The 19409-nt window shown below is 41.4% G+C and overlaps 3 protein-coding genes across 6 annotated transcripts; all 3 read right to left on the bottom strand.

The window, feature by feature from the left end:
• Positions 1-584: 584 nt before the first annotated feature.
• On the bottom strand, positions 585-4674 carry xkr5l (XK related 5-like). The gene is made up of 3 exons (XM_047040543.1): positions 4139-4674; positions 2139-2338; positions 585-1537 (listed from the first exon to the last, which is right to left on the bottom strand). The coding sequence occupies exons 1-3, from the start codon at positions 4672-4674 to the stop codon at positions 585-587; spliced, it is 1689 nt and encodes a 562-aa protein (XP_046896499.1).
• Positions 4675-6263: 1589 nt separating this feature from the next.
• On the bottom strand, positions 6264-12200 carry rap1aa (RAP1A, member of RAS oncogene family a). Its single transcript, XM_047040538.1, has 9 exons — positions 12089-12200; positions 10937-11027; positions 9245-9333; positions 9055-9123; positions 8918-8974; positions 8673-8813; positions 8027-8170; positions 7359-7476; positions 6264-7010 (listed from the first exon to the last, which is right to left on the bottom strand). The coding sequence occupies exons 3-8, from the start codon at positions 9299-9301 to the stop codon at positions 7387-7389; spliced, it is 558 nt and encodes a 185-aa protein (XP_046896494.1). The 5' UTR covers positions 9302-9333; positions 10937-11027; positions 12089-12200; the 3' UTR covers positions 6264-7010; positions 7359-7386.
• Positions 12201-12346: 146 nt separating this feature from the next.
• On the bottom strand, positions 12347-19388 carry LOC124481105 (leiomodin-1). Of its 4 annotated transcripts, XR_006957617.1 has the most exons (7): positions 18992-19323; positions 18241-18299; positions 15799-17517; positions 13803-15638; positions 13050-13500; positions 12875-12918; positions 12347-12764 (listed from the first exon to the last, which is right to left on the bottom strand). XR_006957617.1 is itself a non-coding variant. In XM_047040883.1 (3 exons), exons 1-3 carry the CDS (start codon positions 19256-19258, stop codon positions 15612-15614), a joined length of 2013 nt encoding a protein of 670 aa, XP_046896839.1. In that variant the 5' UTR covers positions 19259-19388; the 3' UTR covers positions 13633-15611. The 4 variants fall into 4 exon arrangements, 1 of the variants encoding a protein (XP_046896839.1); XR_006957615.1 differs by lacking the exon at positions 18241-18299 and having other exon boundaries at positions 12350-12764; positions 18992-19388; XR_006957616.1 differs by lacking the exons at positions 12347-12764; positions 18241-18299 and having other exon boundaries at positions 12834-13500; positions 18992-19388.
• Positions 19389-19409: the final 21 nt, after the last annotated feature.

Genomic DNA, 19409 nt, shown 5'->3' with positions numbered 1-19409 from the left:
AAGGCAGAGAGAGTGGTTTTATATAGGCAGGTGTACGCCAGAATGATGTCTCAGATTATCATTTACACAGATAGTAAACACATCTCCAGATGATTATTTTGTTCCTGCTGGTCCTTGTGATAACACCAGGTGCCATGGGTATTCATACATGTTTAAGAATAGTCTCTGATGGTATTTGCCTTAGGAGGACATTTTTAAGCACTCTCATTTAGGATACTTTACCTCTGATTGATGACCACACAGCTCAACTTCGGTCCATGTCCCTTTGAAGGGTTATTAGCCATTGAATCTTCCTGCTGACCTTTGAACCCTTCCCATTGTCTACTTGTACCATCCCATTACCTGAGATATGATACCGGAACCCAAATATACACCTCACCTCACGCAATAGAGGGTTTGGGGATGTAGAAAGTTCTCTTCACACCTCCTTTCTCTCTCTGTCAGTGTAGCTCTGGACATAAGAGTGACAGTGACAGGAACTGGAGCAGAACTGATCCTCTGGGTGTATCATTAGTGTGCCACTCTGGGGTAGACTGGCACGCAAGGTGGTGTGCTACACCAGGCATGGTGGTTGTGCCTCCATGTCACACAGTGGTTTCATACTCCATAACCTCCTTGGGTGAGCCTAGACATCGGTACTGGATCCTTGGCGTCACTGGAGCAGCACTTTCGAGCACCAATATAGTTTTGCGTAGCCGGCGGTCGATGAAGTGGGCATCCCAAGCAGGGTACTTCTTCCTGGGCAAGTCGATGCGTATGACTGGCCCTTCAGACCAGGGGGCAAGACTGGGAAGAGCAGCTGGGGCCGCCCTGAGCGCCCGTACCTGAAACACATCCCCATCAACACCCGTCCCCTCTCGGTCACCCCCTTTAGTTCTCTGGAGGGTCCTGGGGGGGGTGCTCACAACATCAGGTGGGAGAGTGGAGGTCGGGGAGGCACAGGACCCCACAACCACCTCCTCCTCCACCACAAAGCCCCAACCTGAGATAGGGCCGTCAGGGTGTAACAGACAGTAGTATACAAACATAAAGAAGGTTCCCAAAGCATAGCTGCTGGCTACAACACATACCAAGATCACAGCATAAAAGTCTGAGGTGCGCTGGCCACGATACAGGTACCAAATTGTGGTGAGCACCACATTCTCTACAAAGACACCCATGCTGTAGATGAATAGTCTGCAGCGTGTTCGTCCTTCTTTCACGCTAAACCAGCAGAACACATACACAATCCCCACCATCATGTTGTAGATGATCTCCTCCCATTTGGACATGCAGAAGTCTGTTTCGCCTTGGATGATCCAAAATGTCATTATGCACCAATGGGCCACAATGAAGATCCCAAAGTAAAGCTGGAACACAGAGGCAAACAGTGCAAAGGCCATTGTGCGAGCGCCAATGGTAAACAGATGCCAGAGAATTTGTACGATGACTGCCTTGTAGGACATTGGAAACTTGTCATCTCTGGAGTCCCTCAAAGCCTTCTGATAAGAGGCAATCATCCAGGCTAACGACACCAATGAGGCTGAGGCAGAGAGACCTGGGGAAGAAGAGAAACACAGACAGTTAAATAATGAGAAAGAGAAAGATAGAGAGGAAGAAAAAACGACAACAATTATGTATTCTTTTAGCAGATGCTAAATGAAGAAAACAGACAGACAGACAGACAGACAGGAGGACAGACAGGAGGACAGACAGGAGGACAGACAGACAGGAGGACAAACAGACACTCAAGAGGATAGACAGACAGACAGACAGACAGACAGACAGACAGACAGACAGACAGACAGACAGACAGACAGGAGGACAGACAGACAGACAGGCAGGAAGAGCAGACAGACAGGAGGAAAGACAGACAGGAGGACAGAGAGACAGACAGACAAACAGACAAGAGAACAGACAGACAGACAGACAAGGAGAAATGGGATAGATGTGAGGAAGTGGAATGGGCTGAAAGTGATTGGCATTTCTGGAGTACTAAAGGGTAGTGTTGCTATAATCCAGGTCAGTATGGAATGTATGACCTATTTGTTTTTGTGTCAAGAATGGTGACTAATAATGTCAAGTGCAGAGTGGTGAAGTGAGATGAAAAATTGGTATTTCGAGACTGTCAGTCCAATATTGAGTCCACGATGACTGACCCTGGAGGGGGAGGACCTGACTGGCCTGGATCATGATACTGAGCTGCAACACCAGCTGGGGGGCGCTCTTCAGGAAGGACTCCAGCAGTCGCAGCATGCTGATGTCAGCACTCTCAAACATCATGCGCCAGTAGAAGTGACGGCGCTCGTGGTCACCACGCCAGCGACTCTGCACCCCCAAGTAGAGAGCATGGACATACCTTAGAAACATTCAAAGAGAGGGAGAGGCACAAGATGATGGGATCATTTGTTGTTTTAATCTAGAGACTCAACGGTATCAAAATAAATTGGATTTTTCTTTTCTCTTTACTTTTTAGACAAGGCAATATTTCCTCTATTATTTCTCTCCTGCTCCAAATGATCAGAGCCATGAAAAGAAAGGTGGGAGAAGAGAGATCATTGTGGTTCATTGTGAGGGATAGGAACAAAGAGCTTGCTGCTGTTCTCAGTGATTGACTCATGGGCCTACCTTGAAGTTTTGACAGACTCTGATGTGAAACCCATCTCAACCCACATGCTCTGTACACACGCATACACACATTTCTTTGAAACTGTTTTCCGTTGGTCTGAAACAAGCAGGTATGCTATATGTACGGAAAATTCAGTTTGTAATGGTGAAAACCAACTAAATGTACCACAGCAAGGGCCTAAGAGAGGGACGGAACAACCTTACATTCTCTATGAACCCAGTGAACCATAAGAGAGATTGTGTAACCCTTTTTGTTCTGATTTTCACTCAACACACAACTATGCCTTGGGATGCCATTTACTCTGTGGAGTATGCTGTAAGGCACAGAGCCATACCCACACATGTGCACAATTACACACAATGCCTGACCATTTACTGACCCCGAGTGGTACAATTCAATACCAGCCCCTTTCTTGTCTTTAAGTATTAAAGGAGCATTTAATTCCCACACTCTCTCCTCGTTGATCTCAGTTCACTTGACCATATATAAGTGACAGCTCACTCCTGAGTTAACAGCTGAGGATAAAACACACAAGGGTAATCCTGTTAATACCCAGACATACCTGTCTGAGAGTAGCCATGCTGAGAAGAGCGCTTTAATAGAATTAGTAGTAATTCTGCTTTCCCAGAGTTTCATTGTGCTGCTCCTAAGTCATGAACACAGCTGTTTCTCATTCTCTAAGAGGAAACACCAAAATCAATAGATCTAGCCCCCATCTATAAACACAGGAAGACAGACAGGAAGCGTGTGGGATGGATGGAAAATAGCTTGCTACTGAAGCCCATAAAATCCTTACATGAATCGTAGACATTATCAATCTCACCCTCCGCCCACTATAGATCAGTTGGAAGCCTCCTCTTCACTGGCAGCAGCTTCAGGCTGTCAAAACAAATCAGGCTAGTCTATGGCTGAACATCACTGGCTGACTATCTGACCCATTAACATGGCCTCCCATCTAGTGAACAGACCAGCGCAAGAATTATATGACTGATTCAGTCACACTAAAACAACTAAAGACACTAAGGTGAATGTGCTAATGTGAAGTTAGGGCTCTGGGTCAAAGGGACATAGTCATAGTCATAGGGGATATATTGATTACCAATTTTATCACAAGACTTTGTACTCCAAAATATCACATTCTCATTCAAACCCTGAAAGACAAAAGGATTTGGGTGTATTCATAAAGCGATTGGTGTGGATGAGTAGACGATTTTCCACCAGAGATTATTGACCTAGAAGCGCGTGAGGGGTGGAGCCTGCAATGCCCCATCCTAGCCTTGAGACATCCAACAGTATAATAGCTACATTTTTAGCATTTTGAAAACATTACAACCCTATCTGAATAATTGAACTTATTGTTGTCTAGACAAAACCACGTTTACATAAAGTGTATCAGGACTGTTTAGATCTGAGAAATATCTCAATAACTCCGTTTCCTACACACATGCAGGAATACACACACACACACTACACAAAAACGCATACACAAATAGGGGCACTGTGTCCGAAGACATATTTGGGTTACCTCACCTCCAAACTTGGGCAAGCTGGAAGATATGCACGATTGATTGAAAGAACCACATTAAAACTCTGCAGCAGCCTTGGGCACCTCCCCTGGTGCCAGTGGCAGGCGATACCCCGACCGCAGCAGTGCGGCCAGCGCCCCGCTGTCGGTCGCTGTCCTTAGTGCTGAAATTACTCTCGGCACCCGATGCTGCCACCACCGCGGCTGCTGCTGTATCACTCTCCACGGTGTCCGAGTAATCATAGGCGAACCATCTAAAACTCAGCACCTGTACAACCAGAGATGGAACCACCACAAAGACCAGTGTCAGTGCAAACCACCAGTAGTCTCGCCTGAGGTAGTAGTCCGCAGCCAGCCACAGGTCAGATGCGCCGTCCGAAAAGAATACCAAAAGGGCACACAGTGTCCAGAAGCAATCGAGGAGAGAGTAGCGTCTCCCAGCGGGACGGCACTGGGGGGAACGCTGGTCTGGAACACATGGGCACTCGGGTGGTGTTTCATTTCGCCGAGAAACGAGTGTACCATCAGATTTAGCGGCCATGTTTGTTGTAAAGAATAGAGTGGGTATGAGAGATGGGAAAATGATGGAAGGGGGGAGGGGGGTCGTGTAGCCTGCCAATGCTTGTGTGTGTATGCATGCGTGTGTGGGGAAAAAGAGAGAGGGGAAGGGCGAGAAGAGAGAGGTGCAAAGAATGTCAATATTTCTGAATGAAATTAAATCGACTAAGGTGTGAGCATATGAAGAGTGAAAATTGGAACTCTAAAATAAATTGCCTACTGAAAAACCCATATCATGCTTGACAGTTATAATTAAGCAAATGTGTTTGGATGGCTTGGATTTGGGTTATAAGCGACATCCGATCGACTGCTGGAATTGTAGGCTATTTTTGGAACACATCACATGAAAATGGCAGGCGTAACGTAGACAGAGTCGCCTATTCTATTGGTTATCTTCAAAGCGTTTGTGTTTACAAGCAAGGCTATAGACCCAGAGACAAACAAACCAAGTGGATAGAGCAGGCAACTACCTACATAGGTAGTTGCGTTAGGTCGAAATATTGCCGCACCGTCCCGTCTCTTAGAAAGAAAAGTGAAGCAGGGATAAGACAAGTGAGGGCGTTTTATTACGCGTTTTGTATCATGGTGCACTCAGCGTCTGTCCAGACACTCACAGCTGTTGTCCAGCAGAGCCTCAACCCTTTTCCTCTGAAAATACATTCATTAAACAATTAGTTTCCAATATTTAGGATAAAGTCATAAACTTATATAAGCCTATTAGCTTATGTTTCTCGATCAGCAAATAATAAAAATGTTGCCATACGTTAACAAAATACAGTAGGCTAATGACCTCCATTGTGTTAAGACTGTCCCGAACACAGAGTTTGATCTCCTTCACTGGCAGCAGGAGCTCCAAACGTAGAGCACTTTGGGCGGTGAGCTGACAGGCGATCATTAAGTTGATCTCTTGGGTCTTGGAAAGAAAAAAATTGACTATGGCAGTGGGGAGACATCATTATGTTGGGTTTAAATGACTCAACCGAATGGTTGACACAGTTTAGCAACATTATAGACAAAGGGATGAATTTAGCAATGTAGCTCTTGTGCTGAGCCCGAGCGTGTTTTCACCTTGATGTGCTGGTGACGCAGCCTCATGCCACGGATCCGGTTGAGCGCATCTGCTGACTTGAGTTGGCAAATTGTGGTCTCCCTCCTCTCCTTCTCTGTCATAACACCTTGAACCTCTTTAGGTTGCTCTTGTTGTGCTAGATAACCAGACTTCTGCTGAACGCACTTTTCACGAAACTGCGTTGGGTTTACAGTCGGTTGAACATTATCGGACTTGATCATGGTCTTGTAATCAATCGTTGAAGTCTACTGTAGTTCCAAATACTATTACATGTACATTTTTGTTTTACATCAATTCAGTAAAGGGTTTGGTGAATGGGACTATGAGAATATTTGTTTTCAAGATACATTTGATGCATTAACACGTGGTCGAATTAAGATGACGTTTGTTTTGTCTTCCAAGAAAGTGACAGAACAATAGCGAATTACATAAAAAGTATAGATCTGCTTTTATGACACTAGTTGCCTGATTCAGCTTAAAAACAAATACACAAGGACACACAATTAATGAAAATGTACTAAAATTTAATCATTCATAAAAGCTGGAAAATCATTTGTGACAGTAACACAAAAAGCAATATTAGGGTTGGTTTAGTACAATATATTTTCAGCCTCAAGACACAGAAATCAAGTTCGTCATTTCCCCTTTCTATAAAATACTAATTTCCATTGCTTCATTATGCAAAAAATTGAATTAGAATATATTATGGGAAATATGATAGCCTTGCAGCTCTCCATATAAAACAAAGTCACTTAGGAAAGATGTTATTTGATGAATAAAAGTCATTGTAAGTAGTAGGAGCGATAAAACATTTATGCATTTATGTTGACAAAATTAGTGCAGAACGGTATGAAAGACACCAACATTTCACATGACTGTTGAAAAGACATTGTCATTTGAAATGGGGCAACCATTATTGATATTTGCAAGAAAGCAACTTATTTCCCAAAAAGGTTATCACAACTGTCAATTTTTTTAAACTTTTAATAGCCATATCCAAAAGTTTGAAAACTGGAAAATTCATCATTACATGGCTGGCTGACAAAATGAATAAACAGAGATTAAGGTTTAGATCTTTTAACCATCAAAAAGCAAAGACAACTTTCTGGGAAGACTTCCCGTCCGTCCCTCTGAGTGGTGAAGTGGATTGTTCCATTTCTGCCATTGTTGAGATGTTCTGAACATTTTTAGGGGGGACTTGGAATGCTGGCACGTTCCAACTGGGCAAACGTTTATTTAATTACAGCTTCCTGCAAAAAAGAGACAGATGCAACCAGTTAACTCTGATCTGCACTCCTGATAAAAGCATGTGAGGGTCTAGATGTTTTCCTGATTACATGACCTGACCACCAATACGGCCTATAGGTTTTCCAGGGACAGCTGGGTCAAGTTTAGCTGAATCAAATCAATTATCAATTTATTTCTGACAGAACATTTATACCAAAACATGAACAATAGATGGAGCCATTTGACTGAACAGTGTTCTGTAAGGTCCACTCTAAAGTAGGTTGAAATAAACAGTCAGTGTAAATATTGTTCAAGATCAATAAAATATAGTCTATGATCAAGTGCATCATCTCTTCACTTTGTCCCCTCACCTGGCTCAGAGCTGCAGAGTATGATGGTTTAGAGAAGTGTGCAGTTTGACTTCTTTTTTGCCTTCTTCTTTTCCATCGGTGTTTTCCTGTTGATCTGTCGGACCAGGTCATAGAAAATCTGGGGCAAAGAATAACATTTATCATGTGAGGAATTCACATCCCTTATACTGAAATATAGGACATGATACAACATTATGTAATCCACTCACAGGCATAATTTATATTGACATTTTATTCATTTAGCAGATGATGTGATCCAAAGTGACAAACTGTGCTTAACATAGAAAGAAAAATTATTAGAAGTGCATAGTTCTAACAGTATTTTAGTGGTCAGAGCCAAAGAACACTGTATATACCAGACTACTAGTAACCACATCTTAGCTACCAGTACCAGGCACAATGAAAGTGGATGCGCCACAAATTGCAGTCTATGAGGACACTTGTTGCTTTCTAATGTCTAAGTTGTGGCTATTTCATAAAATGTGGATGTTAGGTCACAAATTCCAGAACACTTACTTGCAAAAATAGAATACTTACCACACCTCCAAATCACCGGTGTCTCCAGTTAATAGCATTAAGCGATTCTATTCTGTTTTGCAATTGAATTACCTTTAGCATTTTCAGAACTAACAATTAATTTGATTGCATTTTACAGCAGTGGGGCGCACCTCATTAACGTTGATCTTTGATTTAGCTGAAGACTCTAAAAAGGCACAGTTGCTCCACTGTCGGGCCAGATTCTGGCCCTGCTCCTTGCCGACCACGCGCTCATCCTCCAGGTCACACTTGTTGCCCACCAGAATCATGGGGACCTAGCCAGAACCAAGGCAGAATCAAGAGAAAGTTGAAACCCCAAAGTCTTAAAATACATCTCAGTGACCAGACTGTGCCTACTTATGTGAGATTTCAAAAGATAAACATTCCCAAGGCAACCATAGATCAATCATTCATAAGCTCAGCGGGCTACAGATCTTTCTTCTAAATCAGGATACGAGAGGTAGACTGGGGCTGGTAGATATTAACAGTAGCCGTGACATTTCCATCTTGTTACAAAGCTGCAGCCCCCCTTCTGTCATGCCCTTTCCCCCACTGACAGGCTTCTAATGAGGAAGGGAAATGAACAGGGATCTATGGCTGAATGCCAGGGCTGTGGACGGTCTACAACTCATGGCCTTCTACAAAGACAATCAGGAAAAATGACAGGGCTTGGCCCTTCTCTTTGAAAACTATCTGACAAAAGGGTATCCATGGTAGCTGTCATTGCAAGAGAAAGGGGGGGGAAAGGGCTTTATCATTACAAGATCTAATACTCACATCCTCAGTGTCCTTTACTCGCAAGATCTGTTCCCGGAGGTCCTGTAGGTCATTAAATGTTGACTGTGCCGTGATTGAGTATACAAGGGCAAAGCCCTGGCCGTTCTTCATGTACAAGTCCCTCATGGCTGTGAACTGCTCCTGTGGACCAGCAGAGGGGAATGTCCATGACCAACAGTTCTACAGTTCCCATTTTCTGGATACAAACTACAGTTTATGACCCAGCACAGACATAGTCTACTTACTGTTCCGGCTGTGTCAAGGATTTCAAGCATACACTGCTGCCCATCCACCTCAACTTGCTGAGGAAAGGAAGAAAAAGTCAGATTAACACCGCTAACAGTGGGAGTCCTAGAAAATGACCCATATGTAGCAAGCTTACCTTTCTGTAAGAGTCTTCTATTGTGGGGTCATATTTTTCCACAAAAATACCTTGTACAAATTGGACTGTCTGGGGGAGACAAAGCCAGGGGATAATAATAAGTGTTCATAACACTTAACTCTTGTTACATTTAACCAACTTCAAGTCATAGAGATTGGATGCATTGGGCCACACATAAAGCAGTTCTTACCAGTGCAGATTTGCCCACACCTCCTGAGCCTAACACCACAAGCTTGTATTCGCGCATGGTGGGGTATCTTCACTGGACAGCACAAACGTCTGCAAGAGAACAGTCAGGGAAAGAGTGAGACCCTTAGTTGCATTACTATTCCATTAAGAATTACATGCAACCTTCCAACTAAAGACATATTGGTATTTGTTTTAAGAAGAACTTCGCCCCCCCCTAAGAAGAGTATCGTTGACATATTTGCAGGTGACATTATTCGACTTCGAGTCCTCTGCCAAAATAATGATCTTTCCTTCCCACCCGCAACCCTGGGATTTAAGCTGCTGATGGGGCCCAGTACCCCTTTTTCCCCATATGAGAAAAGCACAGAAAACCTAGTTTAAATATTGCAATGCAATCCACAGAGTTTGGGTATTGCTCCATCCTCTATGCCTAAAGAACTGTGTGAGAGCATTCTAGTGCTCAAGGGAGAGGAGAACATTGGGGCACAGTCAGCAAGCTACTAGCTATAGAGGAGGAGTAGAGTTGAATAGCTCTAGGCCTAGAACCTGAACATACCTACTGACCCCATAGGGCAATGCTAAGATCCACAAAGACACAAATAGATTAATCTCGTTAGCATGCAGAGGAGCAGTGCTGTGTGAGGTGAGGAGGAGTCACCACCTCCAGCCTGACAAAATGAAAAATAGGCCTAGTTTAATTAGCATGTTATAAAATAACTCCCCTAACAGCCCTTCCAGTTATGATTGCCTATGAGACATGCAATAATGAGTTACTGATGCAGGAGATCTGATTAGTTATGCGTTAAAAAACATAAGAGGCAAGTGCTCACATAAAAGGCAAAGCAAACTATTCCCAGATGATTGAGGGAGGTTTGACTCAACTAGGACCAAACACTGAGATAAGTGAAAACAAGTGAATTCTCAGTGAGACTTGTTACATATGCAGACAAACATACAAAAAACACTTTGTTATGCTCAACAAGCCATTTGCAATTCTAACCAAGCTGCATGAGGCAGCACCAGGAGCCCACAATGAGAGATACGCATTTGAGGGATATCACAAAGGACCATTCAATTCCCACAGCACTACAATACTGATCCTCTGCTCAGATGAAGAAAGATCAGAGCATGACCGGCTATGGAATTACTGTCCAATTACTGACCAAGAGAGCGAGATTCATACCTAGGAATCAAGAGCACAACACACAGCTATACAAAGAAGGCCAAGTCAAAAGTACACTTCATACGTCCAGGTTTTGTGCACCAATAATTCAGACATTGCAATGGGCTTTGAACGTTTAGACACAAGCCAACTTTTCATTGATATATTTTTGGCCAGTTCTTTATTTTTAGTGAAAGTTTGAGAGAAACCGGAATATCAAGGGGGAGACGTGCAGTAAATGGCCCTGGCTGGAACAGAACCCAGCCTGCTGCAGTAGGGTCTAACCCTATGCGGTACATGCCCTACCCAGTGAGCCACTGGGATGCCCCCAACAGGCCAACATTAATGAAGTAGTTAACTAAGAACATAAGTGCCTTAACAACTTGGACAATTTCAATTGTGCCTGACTGTTTCCAAATTGATGTGCTTTGATGTCAACCTGACAGCACATTTACTCTTTCAAAGAGTTTGTGTCTGGCCTCTTCTGGCCAATCCAACCCCCTCAAATAAGTGTCTTGCAACACAACCTACTGTTTACACGGCTGCAGATGACAAGTCCCCTCTACATCTGGTGAGAGAAGGCCAGCAGATCCCAGATTTGGCTGATGCAGTAGACAGGAAGCTGTGGTGAACACCAACAAATTGTCAAGTTAGGAATATTCTATTCCAATGAATTCTTAAAATATACTAACAAAAATACATTTCTTATAATATTTTTTTTTTGTGGTTGTTGATAGTAAAATTGAGAGCATAAAGTAGCTGGGAAACTACTCAACTACCAGTTTGAAAAACTCAGACCAACAGCACGTCACAACAATAATTCAACTTTCAAGTAATACAACTTGATAATGAATCTTTCTGGCACTGAAATTAGAAATATAATATTTTTCATGTAGTATCAGATATTTTGAATCTAACTGTAAACGGATCAACACATTGGCTAGCGGGCCTGTTTTGTTTAAGGTGCTAGCGAGCTGGCAATTCTTAAATTCCGTTCCTTAAAACAAGGCCCCAACTGGGGAGCTTGTATTATGGCAATAACAAAGCCACAACTGGAAATTGCTTTTTTTATGACTGTACAGTCGTTACTTTACTTTATTCAATAGCCATAGCTAGTTAGCTACCGAATCAAAGCTGGCTACTAGCTAGAGTTAAGTTTTGGCCTCCCTCTTGCCGGCTTGGTACAGTACTAGCTTCACAGCCAACATGCAGACTAGCTAGCAGTACGTAGCCAACTAGCGAGCTAGCTGAATTCATTAACTATCTAACTAGCAGTCACCAATAAGACTGAGAAGTATATATTAATAATACAACCTAATCAAAAATATGAATTTTATACTGGATTACGTAAGGCTAGTTAGCTAGCTATTTAGCTAGAATTCCGTCCGGTGCTTTCTGAGACATGAGCGTGCCCACGACATGAACAGTCGTTGGGGCAAGCTACTTAGTAGGTTAGCTAGCTTCAAGTGCTAGCCAATTCTTCTTCACACTAGCTAGCACTTGCTCCTAGTTTACATGTTACTTGCCCCTCACACCTTCCTTCGATCTACCCTTTTCAGCAGGCTAAATGTAGATTATCTGTCATACGATGGTAACAGTCAGTTACATAGCTTCCTACATTGAAAAATGAGAAAGCCGTTGTTGTCGTTAGCTAGCTAGCAATCTGGCTGGCTGGCTACTCACCGTGTTTTCCTATCGCCGCCGTCTCTCTCAAGTACCTTCACTCAGCTGAGTCTCTTTTGCATGGCAGACACTGCAAACGTCATTCCCTCTGAACGGACAAACCTTAAATGGCAACAACGCTTTGCAGCAGCTCATGAGCTGAATTTTTAGTACTAGTTCAAAAAGTCCATGGTTTTATTAGTTTAGTTAAATAGATTGAATTGAATAGTGCTATAATATTTCACTCATTTGACTGGAATATATGTATTTATTTAAACATACATGTATGTAAAATACATTTAGGGTTAAATTAAAATATACAAATATTTGTTTCAAGTACAGGGAGAAAACAAACTTTGTAAATTATATCTACAACCATGTTTCCTCCGTGTTTCACAAAGATAAACTGCAATTTCAGGAAACATGCAAGCTGTGTGACTTCTGCATGATTAAATAGGCTATAGCCTGGGCCTACCATAAGCAACACTGCTTTGAAAGAAACGAGAGGAATAAGTTGTTGTTCTTTTGGCACCTATAGTAGAACCAATACGTAATTTTGTTAATTCAGTGTCAGAACAGAGTAGACAGCATTGCTGTCCATTTCTTGTGGAGGTTCCCATATCTCTATTGTGTGATACAAGTCCTCCTCCATCCATTCAGTTATCTCATTATAGACATGGCCAGGGTCATTTTCATCCTAAAAGACAAAAAATACGTTTTGAATGAGAGATAGAGATAGAGCTGATGTGCAATAATAAGAATGCTTGAGTTTAATTCAAAATAATATCAGTATGAAATGAAACTCACTTGTAAAACATTTAAATGATCTGATACTTGTGATGCTTGAAAAGCTTAGGGGGGAAAACATTGTTTGTGAATTCCTTTATAACAATTGAACATAAAACCAATGATATGTTTACAAAACTCATGTAACTGTTCTCTTTAATTGAAAATATACTTTGAATAGAGAGCTAGGTCTTACAAAGTGAACTTGACTTAGCACGTTCTCTGAGGATTCCAAGTGCAACCAGAAAGCTGCATGCTAACAATCCAAAGAAGGTGCCAATGATAATGTTGACACTTGCATGACCTGAGGAAGGATTTGTTTGATTTAAGATAGTTTGGTTTTCCAGTTTCAAAATGTGTCACCAAAGCTATTCATTAAGTTATTTAACCTGAGATGTCAATAGGAAGTGTAGGAAATGTTGGAGGTGTTTCATCCCCATCTCCAACAGGCACCTTGTCCGAAAAAGAGAAGCCAGTGAGGGACAATGTGCTGGTATGATAAAGTGATATGCAATATGGTGAGTTTTTACCAGTATAAACCTGCGTTGTAGAGTTGTGGATTTCTGTGCATAAAGATCTGCAGTTGTTTATCTCATAGGTGTCCTTGCTTTCAATCTCAGGATCCAATGCAGGTTGAGAGGGTAAAGCTAACGGGAACATATAGGTGAGAGATTGCAACATTAATGTCCAGACTTACAAAGGAACCTCAGTTTACACCTATCCTTACATTAAAAAATCTGCATATCAGTTAATCACCAAATCTGTCACATTTTTAAACATGACCCTGGTGAGTGACCTGCTCATTGGTGTTGAGGATGGGTGTGTAAATGATATTGAAAATCTAATGTACAACTATCAACTTCCATGACAAATGTGTGTATTGAGAGATACAGTATTTAATAGTATATGATATCACAGTAGCATCAAAGCAAAACAGCATTTTACATACCTTTACTAACGGAGACCTCTACTTTGATCATTACATCTCTTCCCCATTGATCAAGTCCACAGTAATATGATCCAGCATCTTGAGATTCCAGGTGTTTGATAGTAACAGTAAAAGTGCGCCCATGTACATTGTCATAGAGGCTAAATCTTCCATTCTGAACTACATCATTAGCTTTCTCACTTTTGATGAGAACATGATTTTTGGTGGTGCAGGGGTGTAGACACAAGTATTTAGGTACATTCTGATATCCATCTGGATATGAACAGATAATATCTAAACATCCACCTTCTCGTCCATGTGATCCATTTTTTCTTTTCCCGCTCACATAACAAAATATACCTTGATGAAAAGAAATCTGCAATTGTCTATCACATTGTAAGAATGAACATAATACACACAAAAAATACTTTGCAATGTCTTACTGTGGTTTGATAAACAATAATTCTTACAAATAGCATACCTTATTTGAACTACCAGTGTAATGTAAATACTTTTTCATTCAAACTTACCTGTCAATAAAAAGAAGACCTTATAATTTGTCATTTCCACACATAAAAATAAATGCATAAATCTATCTCTTTCAGCACAATCAACTGCTGTGGCCAATGGTTGTAATTGTATTATAATAGGAAGTAGAAAATTCCCTGGGTGCTGTCCTAACACCAGGAAGGAAGTTTCACAGACAAGTACAATATTTTGCAGACACATCCCAGGAAGCCCCACTATTGTTCATCATCAACATTGTAAACCAGGATGTGAGCTATGCCTTATTTAACCCAACTAAAATAACATTATTTGGCAGCTTTATATTACACACATAGTCCAAAAAGTGACAACATGTTCTGTGAACAACAACTGTCAATTCTCAGCCGTGTTGGCCACTGAAGGGCTTGTCAAGTACACTTTATTTGAATATCAAATACATTCTACCACACACGATAGACTAAAATATTACACCACCATCCTCTACAAATAAGAAACCAACCAAGACATGTGTACCTACTGTATGTTACCTTGACTGATACTTTGGCACTGAGATTCAGTGATTATAAGTGGGTTTGTAAAGAGACAATAGTGTTCTTAAATGTGGCAGCTTGCAAATGTTACGTTCTGCTCTTCCCCCTTTCATCTTCCTTTAATCCCCATGACCCTCCTCCTTCTAACCCCCTTTCACTGTCTGTGAAGGAGCAAGACACCCTTCTGGCCATTCCCTGGTAATTAAAGTAAATAGAGGAATTATTCTTACATCATACCATCTTCACTGCAGACTAAATATGGGCATTGCCTGGACGCAAAAGAAACAAGCTTTGAGATCCAACTAAATGACACTTAGGTCAACAGGAGGCCTAGTGCAGGCTTATATGTAACTGCAAACGTAACTTATACATGTAATTGCAAACTACTATGTGCCTCATGTTGTGTGCATATTATTACCAAGTTAATAAATATAAAGCTTGTTTTTCAAACAAACAAGTTGTGAACATTAAAAAAAGGATAATTCCACAACACTTGTCGAGATTTATACTTAACATTGCAAACTCTACACAAGCCACTCTTATCAGGCTAACAACTTCCTGTTATGTTCTCAACATAACTTGCACACGGTAGTCTGTGTGGCCTCGTTTGAAAAAGTCCTGTTTAAATTCCAATAAATAATCATATTGCCACATCGTTTGTTACCCTCTCAGTCGTACTTTGTAACTTCTCTCTAGGTTCCAACATAATTCTCTGGCCCTGACAGAACCACCTGTATATCAATTATCTGCAATGTAAAATTAATGTAATATATGACTCTTCTTGGTTTGGTTCCTAGCGAAGCAGCTTTGGAACATCAACCTGCAAGAAAGAAACAGGTGCTTTCAAGAATAGACAGAATATAATGTTTAAAAAGATACATAGATGAAAAATATGAATTACAGTAATTGTTCACACACTGGTTAGGACCACTTTTCATATTTATCTCCATGCAAAACAATCAAGGTACAGCTGTTCTAACCTTCTTGAGAACTTTTAAGGTGCTGTTACGAATAGAAAGCAGCAACTGATCCCTAGAGTTCCTCCCTCCCTCGTGGCGTGAAGTCTGCCCATTAGGTTTTCTCTGTGTCACTGGTGTCAGGGACTTCCTTAAGGACAAGCTTTCTAGTACAGGGACAGGTGGAGGAGGTGGGGGTAAAACATCCACTGGCCTCGGTTGTGCACTTTCTGCATTAGGGGTTGCTTTGTAGGAGCGTTTCATTGAGGATTCAACAGTGGCGATACTCGGAAGAGGCTTGCCCTTTCCTTTGACAAGAGGCAATGTGCGTATTTTTTTGTTGGTCTGATCCATGTCTGAAGGAAGTTTATGTGTTGCCTTTCCAGAAGTTTGAACCTGCTGAGATGACTGGTGAGATGTTTTCCGATTCAATGCGGTCTGCAGATCCTGATCAGCCTGTTTCTTGTCCTGCATCCTGCGTTGCCTCTGCTGATCCATATTTCTGCTCAGGATGTTAGTCATGGTCATCCTTGGGCCAGCCAGCTCAAAATTGTAACCTAGTTTCAACAACGTGGAGTTCTCCCTCAAGGTCTTGGTCATCTCCATCTCTGTCTTTCCACCACAAATATGCCGTTGGTTGTGGAAGCGCAGCTCGGTGAGAGACGTGTTGCTCTCCAAGGCATGTATGAGGGCCAGAATGCCTTTGCCTGTAAGGTGATTGGAATCTAGGTTGATGCTGGTCAGACAGGTGTTCCTCCGTAGTGTGTTGGCAACAGCATAAGCTACACGGTCATCAGCTCTGGTATTTGCCAAAGCAAAGGTCTTGATGTGCCTGTTTTCTAATAATGCCTCTGCAAACTGAGTCAGAGTCAGAGTCTTTATGACATCTGAGTTGTTAACATTGAGCTCAGTCAACAAAGGATCATCTTTTCTGACTCTTTCAAGAAGTTGGTCGAACATGCTGGAGACGTCTTCCTCTTCCCTTACTTCCTCAAGTGCTGAATCTTCCCTGTTGCTGTTCTTTGGTTCTACCTGGCTGGATTTACAATGTTTATGGACAGTTTTTTCAGTTGCATTATTACAGTCCTTCTCTCTCTCCCTTGGAGATTTTCTTTGTTTCACAGAGTTTGTGTTTTCCCTCTTATCATGGTCCTTCTCACTGTCCCTCTGGGCCTTTATGACTGGAACCTTACAATCTGTTTCTCTGTCCCCTTCCTTTAAAAACATTCCCATCTTACTATCTGTTAGCTTCTGTGATTTTCCTTTCCTGTTCTTATCTTTCTCCTCTTTCTCCCCTTGTCCATGCAGTTTTGAAATGAGCTCTTTGGTTTTGCAGTCTATTTTCCTTCTGCACTCTTCTTTTTTGTCCTTTTCAGTTTTACTGTAATTTTTGCTTTGTAATTTTGAGATGAGGTCAAGTGTTTTGCAAGTGCTTTTTTCAATTTTCTTGCACCCTTCCCCTTTTTCCTGTCCCACCTGGCTTTCTTTGTTCTTCTCAATTACCTCATCTCCTTTACCTTCACCCCAAGTCATTTTATGTGGACTTTTTTCCTCTTTGACCTTTTGACCTTTGTTGACATATTTGAGTTTCTTGTTGTCTGGGATTTCCTCTTTGCATCTGTCCTGCTTTTGACTATCGAAGCCAAAGCCATCCTGGTCGTCTGGCACAGAGAAGAAACTTTCACAGCTCTTCCCCATATTCTTCAAGTTATCTTGTTTCGCTCGGTCAGGTTTAGACTCCCCCTTGAGTGTGGAGACAAAACATATTTGACTGCACATAGTATAATTTACAACCCTAAACACAACTTTTCTTGTGAAATTATTTGTAATGACATATACTTAATTGTGACTGCTGTTTGTTTAAAATATAATTTTAAACATTATAAAAACCAAACCTCTGATTGGAAACATAACATAAGTTTGTATTTTGTATTCCTCACCAGGCAACGTGTTGGAAGGGGTTTACAAGTTGCTGTCTAAAGAGCTCCTGCAGATGTGTCCTTAAAAGGAAGTGTGTCTAAGCCTCCGGTTGAGGAATTTCATTTGTCTTCAAATTGGGAGCAGCATGCCAACATGAGCAAACCAGCATTATATCTGGAGCTTATATCTTTCATAACAGCTCAATAAAACTGTAATGTTTTAACTAAGGGAGCAATGCAGAGCTTTATGAGATGTACAGTAGAATGTGATTTTGTTTTGCGTTTCTTTGGCTTTTGAAACATATAGACATTGCACAATATTTTATAAGTCTTTATAAGTCTTGCAACATCTTGGTCAATTCATAGAACATTCATAGCACTCTGCAATAAAATATAATTATCCTAAATTATTCAAATATCCTTATTAATAATATACATGCCAAGATGTAAACTACTCAGTACTCATAAATAAAGGCAAGTGTAGACACCTAAGCCAAGGAAGGTACAAATGTATAGTAGCAAATTGTAATGAAGTTCTTGTTGTTACCAGGTTTTTGTCTTGCAGTTACCATGAAAAGCCTCCATCTGTTCCTAGGTGTTTGTCTCCTATAATTAGAGAGGGGATTTGCTCTTTAAAGTTCACTACTGGTAAACTTTGATAAGGGATAATTTGTTTTCAAGCTCCTTAGCAACTTTAAGAGTGATGATGCCCTGGTGAATAGATGACATTCTGCCTTTTCACCCAGGGTTTTCCAAACCCATACTCTGGACCTTTTACAAACAACAAGACTTCTCATTAAGGTCTGACGGCTGTCTCCAGATAGATCATGTTTCCTTACATCATTCCACCTGTTGAAGTTTGTATCCACAAGGCTGAGTGTGAATAAACCAAGAGAAGCCCTGGAACTAAAATGTCTAAGAGTTATCAATTCTTATCAGTTGGGAGTAGCCTAAACATGCACAAAACATGTTTTTCCACATTAAAGTTTTCGTTACACATTACATTTCTAGTACAATTAGCCTACTTGTTCCTCAACGTTTTATCACTATTCAATTTAAATTACATTAAATGCACTGCTGTGGTCTGACCATTAATAGCAAACCCTAAAGATGAATCCTCACGCGACTGCACCATGTTTAGAATCTATAGCTGGTGGATTACATAGTTCCCATTTCTGACATTCCGCTCATAATAGTCTGACTATATTAAGCTGATGGTGTACGGTATGGCCAGGAAAAGCGTCCAGGTAGCCTATATCTAAACACGTTGACAACAAAAATAAAATAAATAGTCATACCTCAAAGCTCAGCTCTCTCTCAATTAGTTTCTTGGTCTCGCGCTCACAGAAGTCCAGCATTGCACCTCTGTTGTATTGGATTGACGGCTGCTTTTCAGTCTGGTTTCTCTGCCTGAGGCCGACTGGCACATCTGGGTCCGGATCAATGTCGATAAACTCATTTTCCAACTCTTCCACCTCGGCAGACGTTAAAGATGCCAAAAGATTGTCAATGTCACATTCATCCTCGCTCTCTTGCTTCTGATTTGGACCGCTACTCCCGGACATGATTACCCAAGTTAATGCAGTTTTCTATGATCAAAACTTGTGAATTATACACGAGGGTTTTCCTTGGAGAGCTGTTATATTTTGGCCATGAGACTAGAGTGTCGGCCTATCAGATGCACTCAACCGGACCGCCTATCTTAGTTGCTCCTGG

Source organism: Hypomesus transpacificus, chromosome 18 (genome assembly GCF_021917145.1).
Source record: "Hypomesus transpacificus isolate Combined female chromosome 18, fHypTra1, whole genome shotgun sequence".
Lineage (NCBI taxonomy): Eukaryota > Metazoa > Chordata > Actinopteri > Osmeriformes > Osmeridae > Hypomesus > Hypomesus transpacificus.
The sequence above is the reverse complement of the archived record's forward strand: the minus strand, read 5'-3'. Positions and strand labels throughout refer to the sequence as shown.